This window comes from Ovis aries, chromosome 1, assembly GCF_016772045.2.
Source record: "Ovis aries strain OAR_USU_Benz2616 breed Rambouillet chromosome 1, ARS-UI_Ramb_v3.0, whole genome shotgun sequence".
Lineage (NCBI taxonomy): Eukaryota > Metazoa > Chordata > Mammalia > Artiodactyla > Bovidae > Ovis > Ovis aries.
The window spans coordinates 247,188,080-247,206,907 of record NC_056054.1 but is presented as its reverse complement, the minus strand read 5'-3'; the positions used below and the strand labels follow the sequence as shown (position 1 = coordinate 247,206,907).

Sequence of the window (18,828 nt, the reverse complement as noted above, 5' to 3'; positions counted from 1 at the left end):
ATAAAACAAACTGGCTATATGAACTTGGGTGAGCCACAACCTCACTGAGTCAGTTTTCATACAAATAAATGTCAAGAGTAGTAGGACTGATCTTGTAAGTTCGTTCTAGGTCAGGAATTCTGTGCAGGTAGGAGAATGCTGTCCGTAGTTGCTCTTATCAGCATCTGTAAATTCCTACAGTGGGTCTTCATAGGGGCATTTATAACCAAGGTGACCAAACTATCTTATGAAGCGACATAACTGGGAAAATATAACAAATGGAATTCTAAGGACAAAAAAAAAAAAAGAGGTTACAAAAGAAAACTAAATTTACATTTTAAATTTCCTAGAATTTTTCTCTCAGTGAATTTACCTGGTGTAATGCAGTTGGAATCAAATCTGGCCTCTGCAGGAAGAGTTTCTCCTTTTTCTATTGCCTTTTTAATTTTGTCTTCAGCCTCCTTTGCTGACCTTAAATGTTAAGGGGGGAGAAAAAAGAATCCTCAACTTTCTAGGAAAAAAAGAGATCTCTACATACAGTAAACTGTCATTTAGAAGCTTTTGTAACTAAAATACTAATTCATCAATTTTAAGTTCAAAACATGTAAGTTTTGAAATGACTACAATCGATAAAGATGAGCCTTAGCATTGTTTGTTTTATTTATTTAAAGAATTAAGTTTTTCAGCTATGGACTATAGAAGCCGAACATTATAATGGTGTAAAACTGACATAAAATGTTATAAATACTTATTATAAAATAATTCTTTTCTTATCACAAATATACATATTGGTTCTAGAAATAATTTCAAAAGTATAGCGTAAACATTCATTATATGCACTACATTTAATAACATCAAACAAGAAGTACATTACTAAAAGGATCTCTAAGAATATTACATAAAAATAATTATAAAATTATAATGTACACCTTTGGATTCCCTCATGAAAATATCTAAAATGAAAGCCTAATAACATTAATGACATCAGTAGCCAAAATGATTTCATTTTTGAGGCAACAGAATTTACTAGGAAGAACATGATTATTTCAGAGTCTGATAGAAATAGATTTGAATATCAGCATTCCAATTCCAGTATGGTTTTTCTGGTAACGCGTGTGTGGCACACAAATTTGCCACATGGCACATAATTTAGTAAGTCCTGTTTTATGTACATTTTCTACAGCCCTGTTACTAGTTCTAACTACTGTGCTCTGTTGAATTCCATTTCTGTGATAAACAAACTCTTCTTTGTTTTTAACCTCTCTCTCACCAACCTCTTCAATATAACAAAAACTTTGAAGATAACAACTCATTTGTAATCTCTCCAATAGAATCCATTCTTTCCTCATTTCTCCTCTTTCTTCTTTGAAGAAATGATTATTCAGTGTTACTATGTGATAAGTTCTTGGGCTACAACAAAAAAGAAATGATTCCTCTTCTTAAGAGTTACACACTAGACACAGTGTAAGAAAACAGTGAAGAGTTAGTCGCGCAGTCATGTCCGACTCTTTGCAACCCCGTGAACTGTAGCCTGCCAGGCTCCTCTGTCCATGGGATTCTCCAGGCAAGAATACTAGAGTGAGTACCCATTCCCTTCTCCAGGGGATCTTCCGGACCCAGGGATCAAACCCAGGTCTCCTACATTGTAGGCAGATTCTTTACTATCTGAGCCACCAGGGAAGCCCTAGGGTATAAGAAATAGATGGATATAAAACATATTGTTTAATGTAGCTGCAATACAGAGAATGTCTGGGACAGGAACAAGGTAAAATTACTAGTCTAGGTAGAAGATTATGAAGGCCAGACTGACATAGTAGCACTAAAGATGAAAAGAAGTATATAGATATGACTAAGATGTGAGGAATAAGGAAGAGGGAGAGGCCCAATTTCTCTTGGAGTTGAGCAGCTATTTACATGGTGCTTTCACGGAAACTCTTGCCTGGAAAATACCACGGATGGAGGAGCCTGGTAGGCTGCAGTCCATGAGGTCGCAAAGAGGCGGACATGACAGAGCGACTTTACTTCCACTTTTCACTTTCATGCATTGGAGAAGGAAATGGCAACCCACTCCAGTATTCTTGCCTGGAGAATCCCAGGGATGAGGGAGCCTGGTGGGCTGCCATCTCTGGGGTCGCACAGAGTCGGACACGACTGAAGTGACTTCACAGTTCGCAGTTCAACAGAAGCAGGAACGTAGAAGGATGGCAAAGTTTGAGGCAAAGATCAGTTCAATTCTGAATATGTTAAGCCTGAAATGTATCTGTGGTATCCAGAAGGAGTCATTTAGCAGGCATTTAGATATACAGAAGTTCTGGGAAGAGATATCTACCAGAAAGATAATTTGGGAGTCAGTACAGTTTCAGCCATTGGATAAAATCTCTCAAAACCTAGGATAGAACCTTAAGAAACATCAGTTTTCAAGAAAAAAAAGGAGGGGAAGAGAAGATAAGGAGATTAAGAAGGTCAAGTCAGGGACTTCCCTGGTGGTCCAGGGGCTAAGACTCTGTGCTGTCAATGGAGGTGGCTAGGGTTCAGTTCCTGGTCAGGGAACTAAATTCCACATGCCACAACTAAGGCCCAGCAGCGCCAAATAAATACACTTTTTTTTTTTTTTTAAAGATAGTGTTGAAGGGAATTCCTTGGTGGTCCAGTGGTTAGGACTCGGTGCTTCCATTCCTGGGGCCCGGGCTTGACTCCTGGTCAAAGACAGTAGTTAACTGAAGGTTATGGGAAGGAAGTTCAAGAGAGAAATAATGGCCAACACTGCTAAATACAAGAGATAAATGAAGTAATATAAAGACAGAATTATTCTTTAGATTTAGTCTCTTTAAGAAATTTATCTGTAATTTTTTAAGGAAGTTTCAGTGGCATGAGGGGGATGAAAGATAGGAGCAGATTTAAAAATGAGTAAGAGATGTGTAGAGATTATGGTCAGAGAGTACGAACAAAGGAAACAGGCACTATGGAGAATGAGAAAGGGCTACCTGGGGGACTTTGGGGAAACATGGAGCACGGGATGCCACCACAGTATTGAATAAATGCCTGTGGTGGTTATGGAGAAGTGGCCCTCAACAACCACTCCTTTCTTCTAGTTTGTCTTCTGAGGTCAGAAAGCTATAAAATATTAAACTCTCAGGCTTCCTTCAGCTAGGCTTCTGGATGTGACTTAGATTTTGTCAGATGTTCCCAAGAAACATTTGGAAGGGAGAAGTCTAGTGACGTGTACATGACAGTTGTGGCACTGGGGTTATAGGCAGGGGTGTGTTTTACCAATAATAGAGAGATTTCAATATTTAGCAGCTTTATAAGTGCTGAGAAGCAAGGGGCAGGGCATCTGTTATTTTTCCAGTATGGATATGGCAGGTATACTGGGGCCTTGGAGCTAACAGATAAATTTATGGCTTCTTTATTGTTGAATTATAACTAAATTGACCCCTTCATGGATCACATCCTTGTCATGGTGAAGGGGGTTACATACCTTGATGAAGCTATGAACCATGCTGTGCAGGCCACACAGGATGGACGGGTCATAGTGAAGAGTTCTGACAAAATGTGGTACACTGGAGGAGGAAATAGCAACCCACTCCAGTATTCTTGCCTAGAGAACCTCATGAATAGCATGAAAAGGCAAAGACATGACACTTGAACAGGATTTCCCCAGGTTGGAGGGTGTTCAATATGCTACTGGGGAATGGGTGGAAGGCAACTACAGAAAGAATAGCTCCAGAAAGAATGAAACAGCTGGGCCAAAGTGGAAATGACACTCAATTGTGGGTGTGTCTGGTGGTGAAAGCAAAGCCAATGCTGTAAAGAACAATATAATGTTGGAATCCAGAATGTTAGGTCCATGAATCAAGGTAGATTGGATATGAGCAAGGAGATGGCAAGATTGAACACTAACATCTTAGGAATCAGTGAACCAAAATGGACAGGAATGGGCGAATTTAATTTAGATGATCATTGTATCTACTATTGTGGGCAAGAAATCTTTTGACTTTCACAATGATTTTATAAGTACCCAATTCTCTTATTATATCCCTTTCTGCTTAGAACAAACTTCTATTACCTGCAACTGAACACTGACTGACATAGTGGGCTTATATAATCCTTTTTCAACACTAGATTTTCTAGCCCAGCAGCTTCCCAAAATTAGTTTAACAATTATCAGGAGAATCTGGTTAAAAAAACAGTTTCTAGGGCACAGTTTTTGGAGATTCAGATTAAAGTAAGTCTTGGGTGGTACTTGAGAAATCTAAATTTGAGTAAGAGACAGCCCCTGTCTTCAAGGATTTCATTGTTCCAATATCTTCAGCGTCTTTTCTCTTTTGATATTTAAATCTCTATAGTTTACCATTCTCTTCCCATTCCATTCAGGTATGACCTAAATCAAATCCCTTATGATTATACAGTGGAAGTGAGAAATAGATTTAAGGGACTAGATCTGATAGACAGAGTGCCTGATGAACTATGGACGGAGGTTCGTGACATTCTACAGGAGAAAGGGATCAAGACCATCCCCATGGAAAAGAAATGTAAAAAAGCAAAATGGCTGTCTGAGGAGGCCTTACAAATAGCTGTGAAAAAAAGAGAAGCAAAAAGCAAAGGAGAAAAGGAAAGATATAAGCATCTGAATGCAGAGTTCCAAAGAATAGCAAGGAGAGGTAAGAAAGCCTTCCTCAGCGATCAATGCAAAGAAATAGAGGAAAACAAAACAAAACAAAACAAAAAAAAGAAATAGAGGAAAACAACAGAATGGGAAAGACTAGAGATCTCTTCAAGAAATTTAGAGACACCAAGGGAACATTTCATGCAAAGATGGGCTCGATAAAGGACAGAAATGGTCTGGACCTAACAGAAGCAGAAGATATTAAGAAGAGGTGGCAAGAATACACAGAAGAACTGTATAAAAAGATCTTCATGACCCAGATGATCACGATGGTGTGATCACTCACCTAGAGCCAGACATCTTGGAATGTGAAGTCAAGTGGGCCTTAGAAAACATTACTACAAACAAAGCTAGTGGAGGTGATGGAATTCGAGTTGAGCTAATCCAAATCCTGGAAGATGATGCTGTGAAAGTGCTGCACTCAATATGCCAGCAAATTTGGAAAACTCAGCAGTGGCCACAAGACTGGAAAAGGTTAGTTTTCATTCCAATCCTGAAGAAAGGCAATGCCAATGAATGCTCAAACTACCGCACAGTTGCACTCATCTCACATGCTAGTAAAGTAATGCTCAAAATTCTCCAAGCCAGGGTTCAGCAATATGTGAACAGTGAACTTCCAGATGTTCAAGCTGGTTTTAGGAAAGGCAGAGGAACCAGAGATCACATTGCCAACATCCGCTGGATCATGGAAAAGCAAGAGAATTCCAGAAAAACATCGATTTCTCCTTTATTGACTATGCCAAAGCCTTTGACTGTGTGGATCACAATCAACTGTGGAAAATTCTGAAAGAGATGGGAATCCCAGAGCACCTGACCTGCCTCTTGAGAAATGTGTATGTAGGTCAGGAAGCAACAGTTAGAACTGGACATGGAACAACAGACTGGTTCCAAATAGGAAAAGGAGTACATCAAGGCTGTATATTGTCACCCTTCTTATTTAACTTCTATGCAGAGTACATCATGAGAAACGCTGGGCTGGAAGACAAGCTGGAATCAAGATTGCCAGGAGAAATATCAATAACCTCAGATATGCAGATGACACCACCCTTATGGCAGAAAGTAAAGAGGAACTAAAAAGCCTCTTGAGGAAAGTGAAAGAGGAGAGCGGAAATGTTGGCTTAAAGCTCAACATTCAGAAAATGAAGATCATGGCATCTCATCCCATCACTTCATGGCAAACAGATGGGGAAACAGTGGAAACAGTGTCAAGACTTTATTTTTGGGGGGCTCCCAAATCACTGCAGATGGTGACTGCAGCCATGAAATTAAAAGACACTTACTCCTTGGAAGGAAAGTTATGACCAACCTAGACAGCATATTCAAAAGCAGAGACATTACTTTGCCAACAAAGGTCCGTCTAGTCAAGGCTATGGTTTTCCTGTGGTCATGTATGGATGTGAGAGTTGGACTGTGAAGAAGGCTAAGCACCGAAGAACTGATGCTTTTGCACTGTGGTGTTGGAGAAGACTCTTGAGAGTCCCTTGGACTGCAAGGAGATCCAACCAGTCCATTCTGAAGGAGATCAGCCCTGGGATTTCTTTGGAGGGAATCATGCTGAAGCTGAAACTCCAGTACTTTGGCAACCTCATGCAAAGAGTTGACTCATTGGAAAAGACTCTGATGCTGGGAGGGATTGGGGGCAGGAGGAGAAGGGGACGACAGAGGATGAGATGGCTGGATGGCATCACTGACTCAATGGACGTGAGTCTGAGTGAACTCCGGGAGTTGGTGATGGACAAGGAGGCCTGGCGTGCTGCGATTCATGGGGTCGCAAAGATTCGGACACGACTGAGCAACTGAACTGAACTGAACTCCCATTCTCAGGGCTAAACTCCTCCTCTTATTACTTGAGATAATATCTCAAGTGTCCTAACTCAGCTCTCTTCTACTCCATAATCACCTTCCAATTTCATTTGCCTTTCTATGCAGGGAGGACCCATATTTAAGCAAAGTCAGAATCAAGCCCAGGGTCAAATTAAATGTCAGCAACATTGTCATTAGCACAATCTCTCATTCACTATGCAATTCCATAGCTCAGGATGAAATACTATAGGAACTTTTCTATGACCATTTCCAAATTACTAAGTTTTGAGAAGTCTGAGAAATTTGTGACAGAGAACAGAGCAACTTTATCTAACCCAACATATACCCTGAGAAATAACATGTCATTTGAATAATTAATTTGTTTACTTGGTAAAATGTGACATTGTAAGTGTGAGATATTCCATTTCTGCAGGGGATTTAAGCAGAAAAGAAACATGAAAAGGAGATTCACTGTGTTAAGCCAAGTCAATTTTCTTTAAAAATATTACATTTTATTCATCTAAATGGCATTCTAAAACAAATCATAAATGTTTTACCTAAAACGCCTCCCACGCTGTTGGTTCATCTTTGCTCGGGGAGCCACACCATCAACAGCCATGAAGAATACTTTCCTGGGCTTAATAATGCGGAACAACACCTCCAAGTAGTGAAAAATATCAGTGAAGATTTTATCATCTGAAATTCTGAAGTGAACATCATCATCATTAGGATGGGAACACTGATGTATAATTCCATTCATATCCAGGTATAAGTTATCAAATTCAGGAATCTAAAAAACAAAAAAATGACCAAGACCATTATTATAATCAGTCACATATACATAAGCATCTGATAAAAAGCAGGATATAGGGGCTTATTCTGATTATATAAAAACTCAGTAAACACAGTTGAATAAATAAAGTAAACAAACAGGAGGAATAAGGAAGACAGAGACATATTATGTGGTTACACTATGCACCAAAAGCTTAATCACATTTACTGCCAGGAAATTATTTACTTATTTAAAATATGATAACCTGAGAATACATCAAATAAAGTACTTGATTGATCTGGTACTCAAAATATTAGTCTCCTTTCTTCCATTTGAGATTAATTTCTAAAAGCCTCAATTTTCTCTATAAATGGGTAACATGATATACATTTATAGCAAATGGCTCTATGCACATGGTCATTAAAAGGTTTTACAAGTGATTTAAAGCCTTATTGAATATTTGGTTTCACTGAAGTGTGTGTGTGCACGCTCAGTTGCTTCAGTTGTGTCCAACTCTTTGCAACCCCATGGACTGTAGCCCACCAGGATTCTCTGTTCATAGAATTTTCCAGGGAAGAATACTGGAGTGGGTTGCTATGCCTTTCTCCAGGGGATCTTCCCAACCCAGGGACTGAACCTGCATCTCTTATGTCTCCTGCACTGGCAGGCAGGTTCTTACCACTAGCACCACCTGGAAAGCTTTCACTGAAAATAGAATCATTAATTTATTTATATTAATTTAAAAAGCTTAGATTATGCCAAGAAATTTAGGAAATTTTGAAAACTGACTTTTCATACATGGATTAAATAATTTCTAAATTTTGGCTAAGAGGCATCTGCTTTTACAGAAAGGCCTTCATGGCTCTGATTCTGATCTACTTTTCCTCCATTTAAATATTTATGAGCAAGGCTTCCCTCACGGCTCAGACTCAGGTAAATAATATGCCTATAATGCAGGAGACTCAGCTTCCTTCCCTGGGTTGGGAAGATCCCCAGGAGAAGGGAATGGCAACCACTCCAGTATTCTTGCCTGGAGAATTCCACGAACAGAGGAGCCTGCGGGCTAATCTATGGGGTCACAAAAAGTTGGATGCGACTGAGCAACCAACACTTCACTTCAAGGCGGACGCTCTGAAACAAATATACAACACAAAAAACTGAAACAGGCACAACTTAATATCTAGAAAAATAAAGGAATGTGAGAGGAGTCTGCCTTATATGCTAACGAAAGAAAGGCATTTTGAATTTTCAAATATAAAAACATTATGGGCTTTCTTAAAACTATTTCTGAAACAATTATTCAAATTTTACCACAGGCATAGGTAAACAAAGGGGCTTCCCTGGTAGCTCAGCTGGTAAAGAATCCACCTGGCAATGCGAGAGAACCTGGGTTCAATCTCTGGGTTGGGAAGATCTTCTGGAGAAGGGAAAGGCTACCCACTCCAGTATTCTGGCCTGGAGAATTCCATGGACTGTATAGTCCATGGGATCGCAAAGAGTTAGACACTACTGAGCGACTTTCATGTTCACTGCATTTAGGTAACAATATACTTTATTAATATTGAGAAAACGGCATGCCTTTGAATTTTAGGGGTAAAGTTTTGGTCTTTGAATCAATGAACACCAAAAAACATATTTATAAAATACTCATTTATATAAGATTGTACTAAGTATTACACAAAATAATTTAAATGCTCTTGCTGAGTAACAGGCGCAAATGAAATGACAATTGTGATCATGAGGTTTTAAATGTACATTCAAGATTTACTGTTTGGGGCTTCCCTGGTGGCTCAGTGGTAAAGAATCCCCTTAACAGTGCAGGGGACACAGGTTCATTCGATCCCTGGTCTGGGAAGATCCCACGTGCCTCAGGACGACTAAGCCTGTGCTCCACAGTTATTGAGTCCACATGATGCAACTACTGAAGCCCATGTGCCTAGATCTCACGCTCCGCAACGAGAAAAACCACTGCTGTGAGAAGCCCAAGCACTTCCACTAGAGAGTAGTCCCCACTCCCTACAACTGGAGAAGGCCTACCCACAGCCTTCTGGGGTTTTAGAAAAGGCAGAGGAACCAGAGATCAAATCGTCAACATCTGCTGGATCATGGAAAAGCAAGAGAGTTCCAGAAAAACATCTATTTCTGCTTTATTGACTATGCCAAAGCCTTTGACTGTGTGGATCACAATCAACTGTGGAAAATTCTGAAAGAGATGGGAATACCAGACCATCTGACCTCCCTCTTGAGAAACCTGTATGCAGGTCAGGAAGCAACTGTTGGAACCGGACATGGAACAACAGACTGGTTCCAAATAGGAAAAGGAATACGTCAGGCTGTATATTGTCCCCCTGCTTATTTAACTTATATGCAGAGTACATCATGAGAAACGCTGGGCTGGAGGAAGCACAGGCTGGAATCAAGATTGCTGGGAGAAATATCAATAACCTCAGATATGCAGGCAATAGCACCCGACTCCAGTACTCTTGCCTGGAAAATCCCATGGACGGAGGAGCCTCTTGGGCTGCAGTCCATGGGGTCGCTAAGAGTTGGACACGACTAAGCGACTTCACTTTCACTTTTCACTTTCATGCATTGGAGAAGGAAATGGCAACCCACTCCAGTGCTCTTGCCTGGAGAATCCCAGGGACGGGGGAGCCTGGTGGGCTGCCGTCTATGGGGGTCGCACGGAGTCGGACACGACTGAAGCGACTTAGCAGCAGCATGCACATGACACCACCCTCATGGCAGAAAGTGAAGAAGAACTAAAGAGCCTCATGATGAAGGTGAAAGAGGAGAGTGAAAAAGTTGGCTTAAAGCTCAACACTGGGAAAACTAAAATCATGTTATCTGGTCCCATCACTTTATGGGAAATCGATGGGGAAACAGTGGAAACAGTGTCAGACTTTATTTTTCTGGGCTCCAAAATCACTGCAGATGGTGACTGCAGCCATGAAATTAAATGACGCTTACTGCTTGGAAGGAAAGTTATGCCCAACCTAGACAGCATATTCAAAAGCAGAGACTTTGTTAACAAAGGTCCGTCTCGTCAAGGCTATGGTTTTCCAGTGGTCATGTATGGATGTGAAAGTTGGACTGTGAAGAAAGCTGAGCACAGAAGAATTGATGCTTTTGAACTGTGGTGTTGGAGAAGACTCTTGAGAGTCCCTTGGACTGCAAGGAGATCCAACCAGTCCATCCTGAAGGAGATCCGTCCTGGTTGTTCTTTGGAAGGACTGATGCTAAAGCTGAAACTCCAATACTTTGGCAACCTCATGTGAAGAGTTGACTCATTGGAAAAGACTCTGATGCTGGGAGGGATTGGGGCATGAGGAAAAGGGGACGACAGAGGATGAGATGGCTGGATGGCATCACCGACTCGATGGACTTGAGTTTGGGTGAACTCCGGGAGTTGGTAATAGATAGGGAGGCCTGGCATGCTGCGATTCATGGGGTCACAAAGAGTTGGACACGAGTGAGTGACTGAACTGAACTGAACTGAATGACAGAAAACCTGCCCTAAATGATATTTTAAATTAAAAAATAGTTTAACTGAACCAAATAACTTAGCTGTAGTCCAAGGGGACACAGAAATGTAGTATGTAAGAGACATTCCAAATCAGTGAAAAAAAGGGATGGGGCACCTAGCTAACTACTTGGAAACAAAACTGTAATTCAACTTATAACAGAATAATGTCAGAAGGATTAGACATTTTAATGTGAGAAATGTAAATCAGAAAATGATATACAAATATATTGGTAGTTTTCAGGTGGGGAAAGTCAGAAACCATAAATCAAACAAATGATGAAGTTGGCTACCTGAAAATGTATTTTAAAAATCTTGTAGGGTTAACAAGAAAGTGTCATAAACAAACTCAGCTGAAAAATGACAAAATGCAGGAAGATCCTTGCAAATTAGGACAAAGTCAATACTTCTAATATACAAAAAACAACCCTAAAATATGAAGAAAAACATTATATGCTAAAAGCATGGAAAATGCAAAGCAATTCAAAATGGAAGAAACATAAAGTCTAAATCATATGAAAAAATGTTCAACATACCCAAGTTCTAATTATGATACATTATTTTTCCCATCAGGTTAGCAAAGGACTAATGTTACCCAGTATAGGTAAGGGTTTGGAGAAATGCGTATTTCATGTCAATAAAAGCAAGAGCTGGCATTTATTCAGTACTTATTAGGTGTCAAACATTGGGTTAAACACATATTCATTCTCTCAATTATGGTTAAAAATCTTAAAAGAAAAGATAGATTTCCCAATTTACATTAGAGGAAAATCACAGAGCCAGAAAAGAGAGGTAGCATTTACATACAACAGTCTGGGATGGTAATATAAACTGGTATAATGAATATGAAAACATATATCAAAATCTGAGGTGTGCAATCATTGACCCAGGATTTCTACTATTAGAAATTTATTCTGAGAAATAATCAGAAATGTGAAATGTGCACAAAGACGTAACTACAAAAGTATTCATGGCAGTATGTCCAGAAAAGATAGAAAATGAAAAAAAAGCCTAATAATAAAGAAAACTGATAACGGTACATTAACACAACCAAGTATTACAAAGCAATTACAAATTGTTATATTATTATTCATATTTGGCATGGGATAACGTACAAAATGATTCCCAGGTGGCGCAGTAGTAAAGAATCCCCCTGCCAATGAGGGGATCTAAGAGATGTAGGTTTGATCCCTGGGTTGGGAACACCCCATGGAGGAAGGCATGGCAGCCAACTCCAGTATTCTTCCCTGGAGAATCCCATGGACAGAGGAACCTGCTGGGTTACAGTCCATGGGGTTTCAAAGAGTCAGACAAACTGAGCATGCACACACAATGAACACAATATATATGGTTAAATGACAAAAGCAGGTTACAAAACAGGTGAATTATTCTCCATGTTTTGAAAATACTTATCTACATGTGTATCTGCATAGAAAAGTTAGAAAGATATAGAAACAAGATGCTGCTGCTGCTAAGTCGCTTCAGTTGTGTCCGACTCTGTGCGACCCCATAGATGGCAGCCCACCAGGCTCCCCCATCCCTGGGATTCTCCAGGCAAGAACACTGGAGTGGGTTGCCATTTCCTTCTCCAATGCATGAAAGTGAAAAGTGAAAGTGAAGTCGCTCAGCTGTGTTCGACTCTTAGCGACTCCATGGACTGCAGCCCACCAGGCTCCTCCACCCATGGGATTTTCCACGCAAGTGTACTAGAGTGGGGTGCCATTGCCTTCTCCGAAACAAGATGCTACTGGTGGTTAATCCTGGATGATGAATCTCATTTGCTCTTTTCTTCCCTCTAGACTATGTACTGGTCTTCCCTGGGGGCCCAGACTGTAAATAATCAGCCTGTAATTCGGGAGACCTGTGTTTGATCCCTGGGTCGGGAAGATCCCCTGGAGAAGGCAACGGCTACCCACTCCAGTATTCTGGCCTGGAGAATTCCATGGACAGAGAAGTCTGGCAGGCCACAGTCCATGGGTCGCAAAACGTACAACACAACTGAGCAACTTTCACTGACTGAGACTATATGATACCTTTCACATTTTTCTGCACTATATGAACTTTTATATAATGAGCACCTTTATAAACTGAAAAAAACGTGATTTTCCTTTAAAAAAATTTAATTCCCTTAGGTTTCAGATTATTAAGAAAGATACAGAATGATAATCATAGGCCAATGTGATGAAGAAAATGATCACACACAGAAGAATCCTGCTCTTTTACTAAGACACAATACTGAGTTCTTACATCTGCAAGTTAGAAAGTATCTTATACTGTCCCCTCTCCTTCTACTCTATATCTAATTAGCCATAAAGATTTCTTTTTGTTTTTAACATCTTAAATGTTCCCAGAATATCACCTTCCTACCCATGCTCACTGTCTTCGGCAACCCCATCTTTTTCTCCATCCCCAGATTTCCCATCTTACATCAAACCTTCAGTTTTCCATCTGTACTACTTGTTTCTAGTTTTCACACTACAGTTCAGCCACTTTTCTAAAGCATAATCTGATCATGTGGCTGCCTTTTCAAACTTATACTACAAATTCTTAATGCCATAAAATGTCCTATATGATTTGGCTGTTACCTTTACCATCAGTTGCCATATTCCTTCCTGTTTACACATATATCCTACAAACTAAAGGAAGTAAATTACTCGGTTCAGCTCAGTCGCTCAGTCGTGTCCCACTCTTTGCGACCCCATGGACTGCAGCACTCCAGGCTTCCCTGTCCATCATCAAATCTCGGAGCTTGCTCGAACTTATGTCCATCAAGTCAGTGATGCCATTCAACCATCTCATCCTCTATCGTCCCCTTCTCCTCCCGCCTTCAATCTTTCCCAGCATCACGGTCTTTTCAAAGGAGTCAGTTCTTTGCATGAGGTGGCCAAAGTATTGGAGTTTCAGCTTCAGCATCAGTCTTCCAATGAATATTCAGGACTCATTTCCTTTAGGATTGATTGGTTTGATCTTGCAGTGCAAGGGACTCTCAAGAGTCTTCTCCAACAACACAGTTCAAAAGCATCAATTCTTCAGTGCTCAGCTTTAAGGTCCAACTCTCACATCCATACATGACTAATGGAATGTCTAGCTAGTACATCTAGCTTTGACTAGATGGACATTTGTTGGAAAAGTAATGGCTTTGCTATTTAATATGCCATCTAGGTTGGTTATAGCTTTTCTTCTGAAGAGGAAGTGTCTTTTAATTTCATGGATGCAGTCACCATCTGCAGTGATTCTGGAGTCCAAAAAAGTAGGCTCTCGATGTTTCCATTGTTCCCCCATCTATTTGCAATGAAGTGATGGGACCGGATGCCGTGATCTTAGTTTTCTGAATGCTGAGTTTTAAGCCAGCTTTTTCACTCTCCTCTTCCACTTTCATCAAGACGCTCTTTAGTACCTCTTCTCTCTCTGCCATAGGGTGGTGTCATGTGTTTCTCAGGTTATTGATATTTCACTGGGCAATCTTGATTCCAACTTGTGCTTCATCCAGTCCAGCATTTCTCATGATGTAATCTGTATATAAGTTAAATAAGCAGGGTGACAATATACAGCCTTGAAGGATTCCTTTTTCAGTTTGGAACCAGTCTGTTGGTCCATGTCCATTTCTAACTGTTGCTTCTTGACTTGCATACAGATTTCTCAGGAGGCAGGTCAGGTGGTCTGGTATTCCCATCTCTTTCAGAATTTCCCACGGTTTGTTGTGATCCACACAGTAAAAGGCTTTGGCATAGTCAATAAAGCAGAAATAGATGTTTTTCTGGAACTCTTGCTTTTTCTATGATCGAACAGATGTTGGCAATTGGATCTCTGGTTCCTCTGCCTCTTCTAAATCCAGCATTAACATCTGAAAGTTCTTGGATCACATGCTGTTGAAGTCTGGCTTGGGGAATTTTGAGCATTACTTTACTAGCATGTGAGATGAGTGCAACTGTGCGGTAGTTTGAGCATTCTTTGGCATTGCCTTTCTTCGGGATTGGAATGAAAAGTGACCTTTTCCAGTCCTGTGGCCACTGCCCAGTTTTCCAAATTTGCTGGCATATTGAGTGCAGCACTTTCACAGCACCATCTTCCAGGATTTGGAATAGCTCAAATGGAATTCCGTCACCTCTACTAGCTTTGTTCGTAGTGATGCTTCCTAAGGACCACTTGACTTCATATTCCAGGAAGTCTGGCTCAAGGTGAGTGATCACACCATCGTGATCATCTGGGTCGTGAAGATCTTTTTTGTACAATTCTTCTGTGTATTCTTGCCACCTCTTCTTAATATCTTCTGCTTCTGTTAGGTCCATACCATTTCTGTCCTTTATCGAGCCCATGTTTGCATGAAATGTTCCCTTGGTGTCTCTAATTTTTTTGAAGAGATCTCTAGTCTTTCTCATTCTATTGTTTTCCTCTATTTCTTTGCACTGATCATTGAGGAAGGCTTTCTTATCTCTCCTTGCTGTTCTTTGGAACTCTGCATTCAAATGGGTACTTTCCTTTTCTCCTTTGTTTTTTGCTTCGCTTCTTTACACAGCTGTTTGTAAGGCCTCCTCAGAGAGCCATTTTGCCTTTTTGCATTTCTTTTTCCTTCTCCTATACAATGTCACTAACCTCCTTCGACAGTAAGGAGTGGTGGGTGGCAGCCACATGATGCTGGAGCAGTGAGCAGCCGAGAGGAGTTACGCCATGTCCAAGGTCAGGAGTGGGGGCTGTGAGCAGATACCCCACGTCCAGGGTCAGAAAAACCCCAATAAGACGGTAGGTGCTGAGTGAAGACATCAGACAGCAGACAGACAGAAACCACAATCACAGAAAACTAACCAATCCAATCACATGAACCACAGCCTTGTCTAACTCAATGAAACTATGAGCCATGCCACATAGGGCCACCCAAGACAGATGGGTCATGGTGGAGAGTTCTGACAAAATGTGGTCCCCGGAGAAGGGAATGGCAAACCACTTCAGTATTCTTGCCTTGAGAACCCCATGAACAGCATGAAAAGGCAAAAAGATATGACACTGAAAGATGAACTCTCCAGGTCGGTAGGTGCCCAACATGCTACTGGAAATCATAGGAGGAATAACTCCAGAAAGAAAGAAGAGACGGAGCCAAAGCAAAAACAACACCCAGTTGTGGATGTGACTGGTGATGGAAGCAAGGTCCAATGCTGTAAAGAGCAATATTGCATGGGAACCTGGAATGTTAGGTCCATGAATCAAGGCAAATTGGACGTGGTCAAGCAAGAGATGGCAAGAGTAAACTTTGACATTTTAGGAATCAGCGAACTAAAATGGACTGGAATGGGTGAATTTAACTCAGATGACCATCATATCTATTACTGTGGGCAAGAATCCCTTAGAAGAAATGGAGTAGCCCTCATAGTCAACAAGAGTCCAAAATGCAGTACTTGCATGCGATCTCAAAAACGACAGTATGATCTCTGTTCATTTCCAAGGCAAACCATTGACCACCACAGTAATCCAAGTCTATGCCCCGACCAGTGATGCTGAAGAAGCTGAAGTGGAACGGTTCTATGAAGACCTACAAGACCTTTTAGAACTAACACCCAAGAAAAATGTCGGAAGTCAAGAAACACCTGGAGTAACAGGCGTATTTGGCCTTGGAGTACAGAATGAAGCAGGGCAAACACTCATAGAATTCTGCCAAGAGAATGCACTGGTTATAGCAAACATCCTCTTCCAACAACATAAGAGATGACTCTACACATGGACATCACCAGATGGTCAACACCAAAATCAGACTGATTATATTCTTTGCAGCCAAAGATGAGAAGCTCTATACAGTCAGCAAAAACAAGACTGGGAGCTGACTGTGGCTCAGATCCTTATTGCCAAATTCAGACTTAAATTGAAGAAAGTAGGGAAAACCACTAGACCATTCAGGTATGACTTAAATCAAATCCCTTACGATAATCCAGTGTAAATGGGAAATAGATATAAGGGACTATATCTGATAGAGTGCCTGATGAACTATACTTGATCAGCTTATACTTAAAAGTGAGTATAGTATCCTTATGTTAATCCATAAAGCACTACTGTGAAAAATTGTGATGGGAACCTAATTTCCTTTCCTTTAAAAGTCATATGTTTCTTTTTTCTAGGTGACAAAGCTTATTTCTCTTTTTCTTTTTAAAGTCCACGAATTATACTAGAACTTACTAGAGCATGTCTTGATGTCAATATTCTTGGGTACATGGTATATTCTTTCAACATGGTGTCAATTTGTTTTCTAACTTCAGGTAATTTTTAATTATAGTTTTCATATTTTTCTATTATTTTGCTTTGATTTCCTTTTTCAAGAATGCCTATTGTGTTCTTTGACTATATTTATCACTACTTTCACTTGAATCTTTTTTATCTTTTAAATTTTTCTTTTATTTCTACCTTCTATCTTTTTTCTTATGGTTAATTTGCTTTTGCCTTGCTACTAGGCTTCATTTCTGACATGATTTTTTCATTTACATCTAATTTTCTCTAATAAGGTTCTGTCACCTTATTCCTGGATTTTTGTAATTGATTATATGTTGTTTTTCATGCCTTATATAATTTTCTTAGTGCCTTTTTAGCTCATTCTGAAATAGGTTATAATTTTGATCTGTTTTGTGCGCATGTCTTTATTGCAAGCTTTTATTGTGTGTGTGTGTGTGTGTGTGTGGGCGCGCGCTAAGTTGCTTCAGTTGTCTCTGACTCTTAGCGACCCTAAGGACTGTAGCCCTTCGGACTCCTCTGTCCATGGGATTCTCCAGGTAAGAATACTGGAGTGGTTTGTCATGTTCGCCTCCATGGGATTTTCCCAACCCAGTGATCGAACCTGGTCTCTAATGTCTCCACTGGCAGACAGGTTCTTCATCACTAGGGCCACCAGGGTTATTGTCTGTACAAATGTTATTTTGTTCCCCTTTCCCCCATAACTTTGCATACTATACACCCTTGACATTTTTCTATTGTTCATTTTTATGTAAATTTAATTTTTCCTGAACTTTTGGAAGAACAATGCATTTAGGAAAACTTTAAAGCTTCCTCTTCTGCTACTTTGGGATAGTATTACAAATACGGTGGTTTGCTTGGTTTGTTTTCTAAGATTTCTCGACTGTGTAATTCTTCCCGACTTTTATCTTCACTTTCTTCTCTTATCTCTCTTGTCCCTTTCCTGATTAAATTTTATTTCACTCCTGGCAGTTTTTCTTTAGGGTAGGCTGTGCCTTAGAATGGTGCCTTGGGAAGTCAGTTTTGAAGGTTCACAGGAGTTAGTTTGCTCTTGCCCTTTAAAACCCTTCAGTTACAGCTACTGCTACTAATAGGCTTGGAGAGTTAGTAAATATCCTGAAGTTCTCTTCTCAGGTTCATCAGATGTTGCCCCATTTTTTTCCTTTTCCTCTTGCAGAGATGCCAATATCAACAGGGTCTAGAGGTTATTGGTAGTCTGTCCCCACCTATTTTATCTTGGAATTCTTGTGTCCCACGGTTTTCTTGCAATTGTTTTATCAATTTAAATTTTGCAACCTAGTATCTGTTTCTAAATAAGTATCTGTTTTTAAATAAGTTTTCAGAGAAACCAAAAACTATGCCCTGTCATTACTACCATCATTTTACTAGAACCCACTCCTCCATCCGATCCCTTCCCCCAAGGACTAGCTTTTGAACTACTGTGACTTACTTAGCACTACCATCTTTTAAGTACTGCTTGAGAGAGTAGCTGGTGATTGCTTTTTGAAAGACATCACTTTGATGAACAAAGTTTTAAACCTATTATTAGTGATTCATATCATAAAATTGCCTGAGAGCCATTATTTTTGTTCAGCAAGAAAATTTCTCAAGATGGAGAAAATCCAAGATCCTTACATCAAACCAAATTCTTTGCCAAAGAGTAGGGAGGTAAAATAATACTGAACAGATTGTGTATTATCAAGTTAGTCTGAATGTCTTAATTTAGAGAGAAAGAGACTGATACATGGCAGGTACTCAAATGTTTGTTGAGTGAAGGATCCAGGAAAAACCTAAGTTAGTTGTCACTATTTTCATCCTCTTCTCTGAAAGAAATGTTTTCCTAACTCAAACTATGTTTCAGATAAATTAAAGACA

The 18,828-nt window shown here is 40.1% G+C and overlaps 1 protein-coding gene across 9 annotated transcripts in view; it reads right to left on the bottom strand.

The window, feature by feature from the left end:
- Positions 1–18,828, bottom strand: part of XRN1 (5'-3' exoribonuclease 1) — a 115,818-nt gene that overhangs the window by 95,271 nt on the left and 1,719 nt on the right. For all 9 annotated transcript variants that reach the window (XR_009595375.1, XR_009595376.1, XM_060394952.1 and 6 more), the window contains exons 2-3: positions 7,006–7,238; positions 353–450 (exon numbers count right to left, since the gene is read on the bottom strand). Coding sequence is in view for 7 of the 9 variants with exons in the window: in XM_060394952.1 (XP_060250935.1) it covers positions 353–450; positions 7,006–7,238 (331 nt within the window). In the remaining 2 variants the exon portion in view is untranslated. The remainder of the gene's footprint in view (positions 1–352; positions 451–7,005; positions 7,239–18,828) is intronic.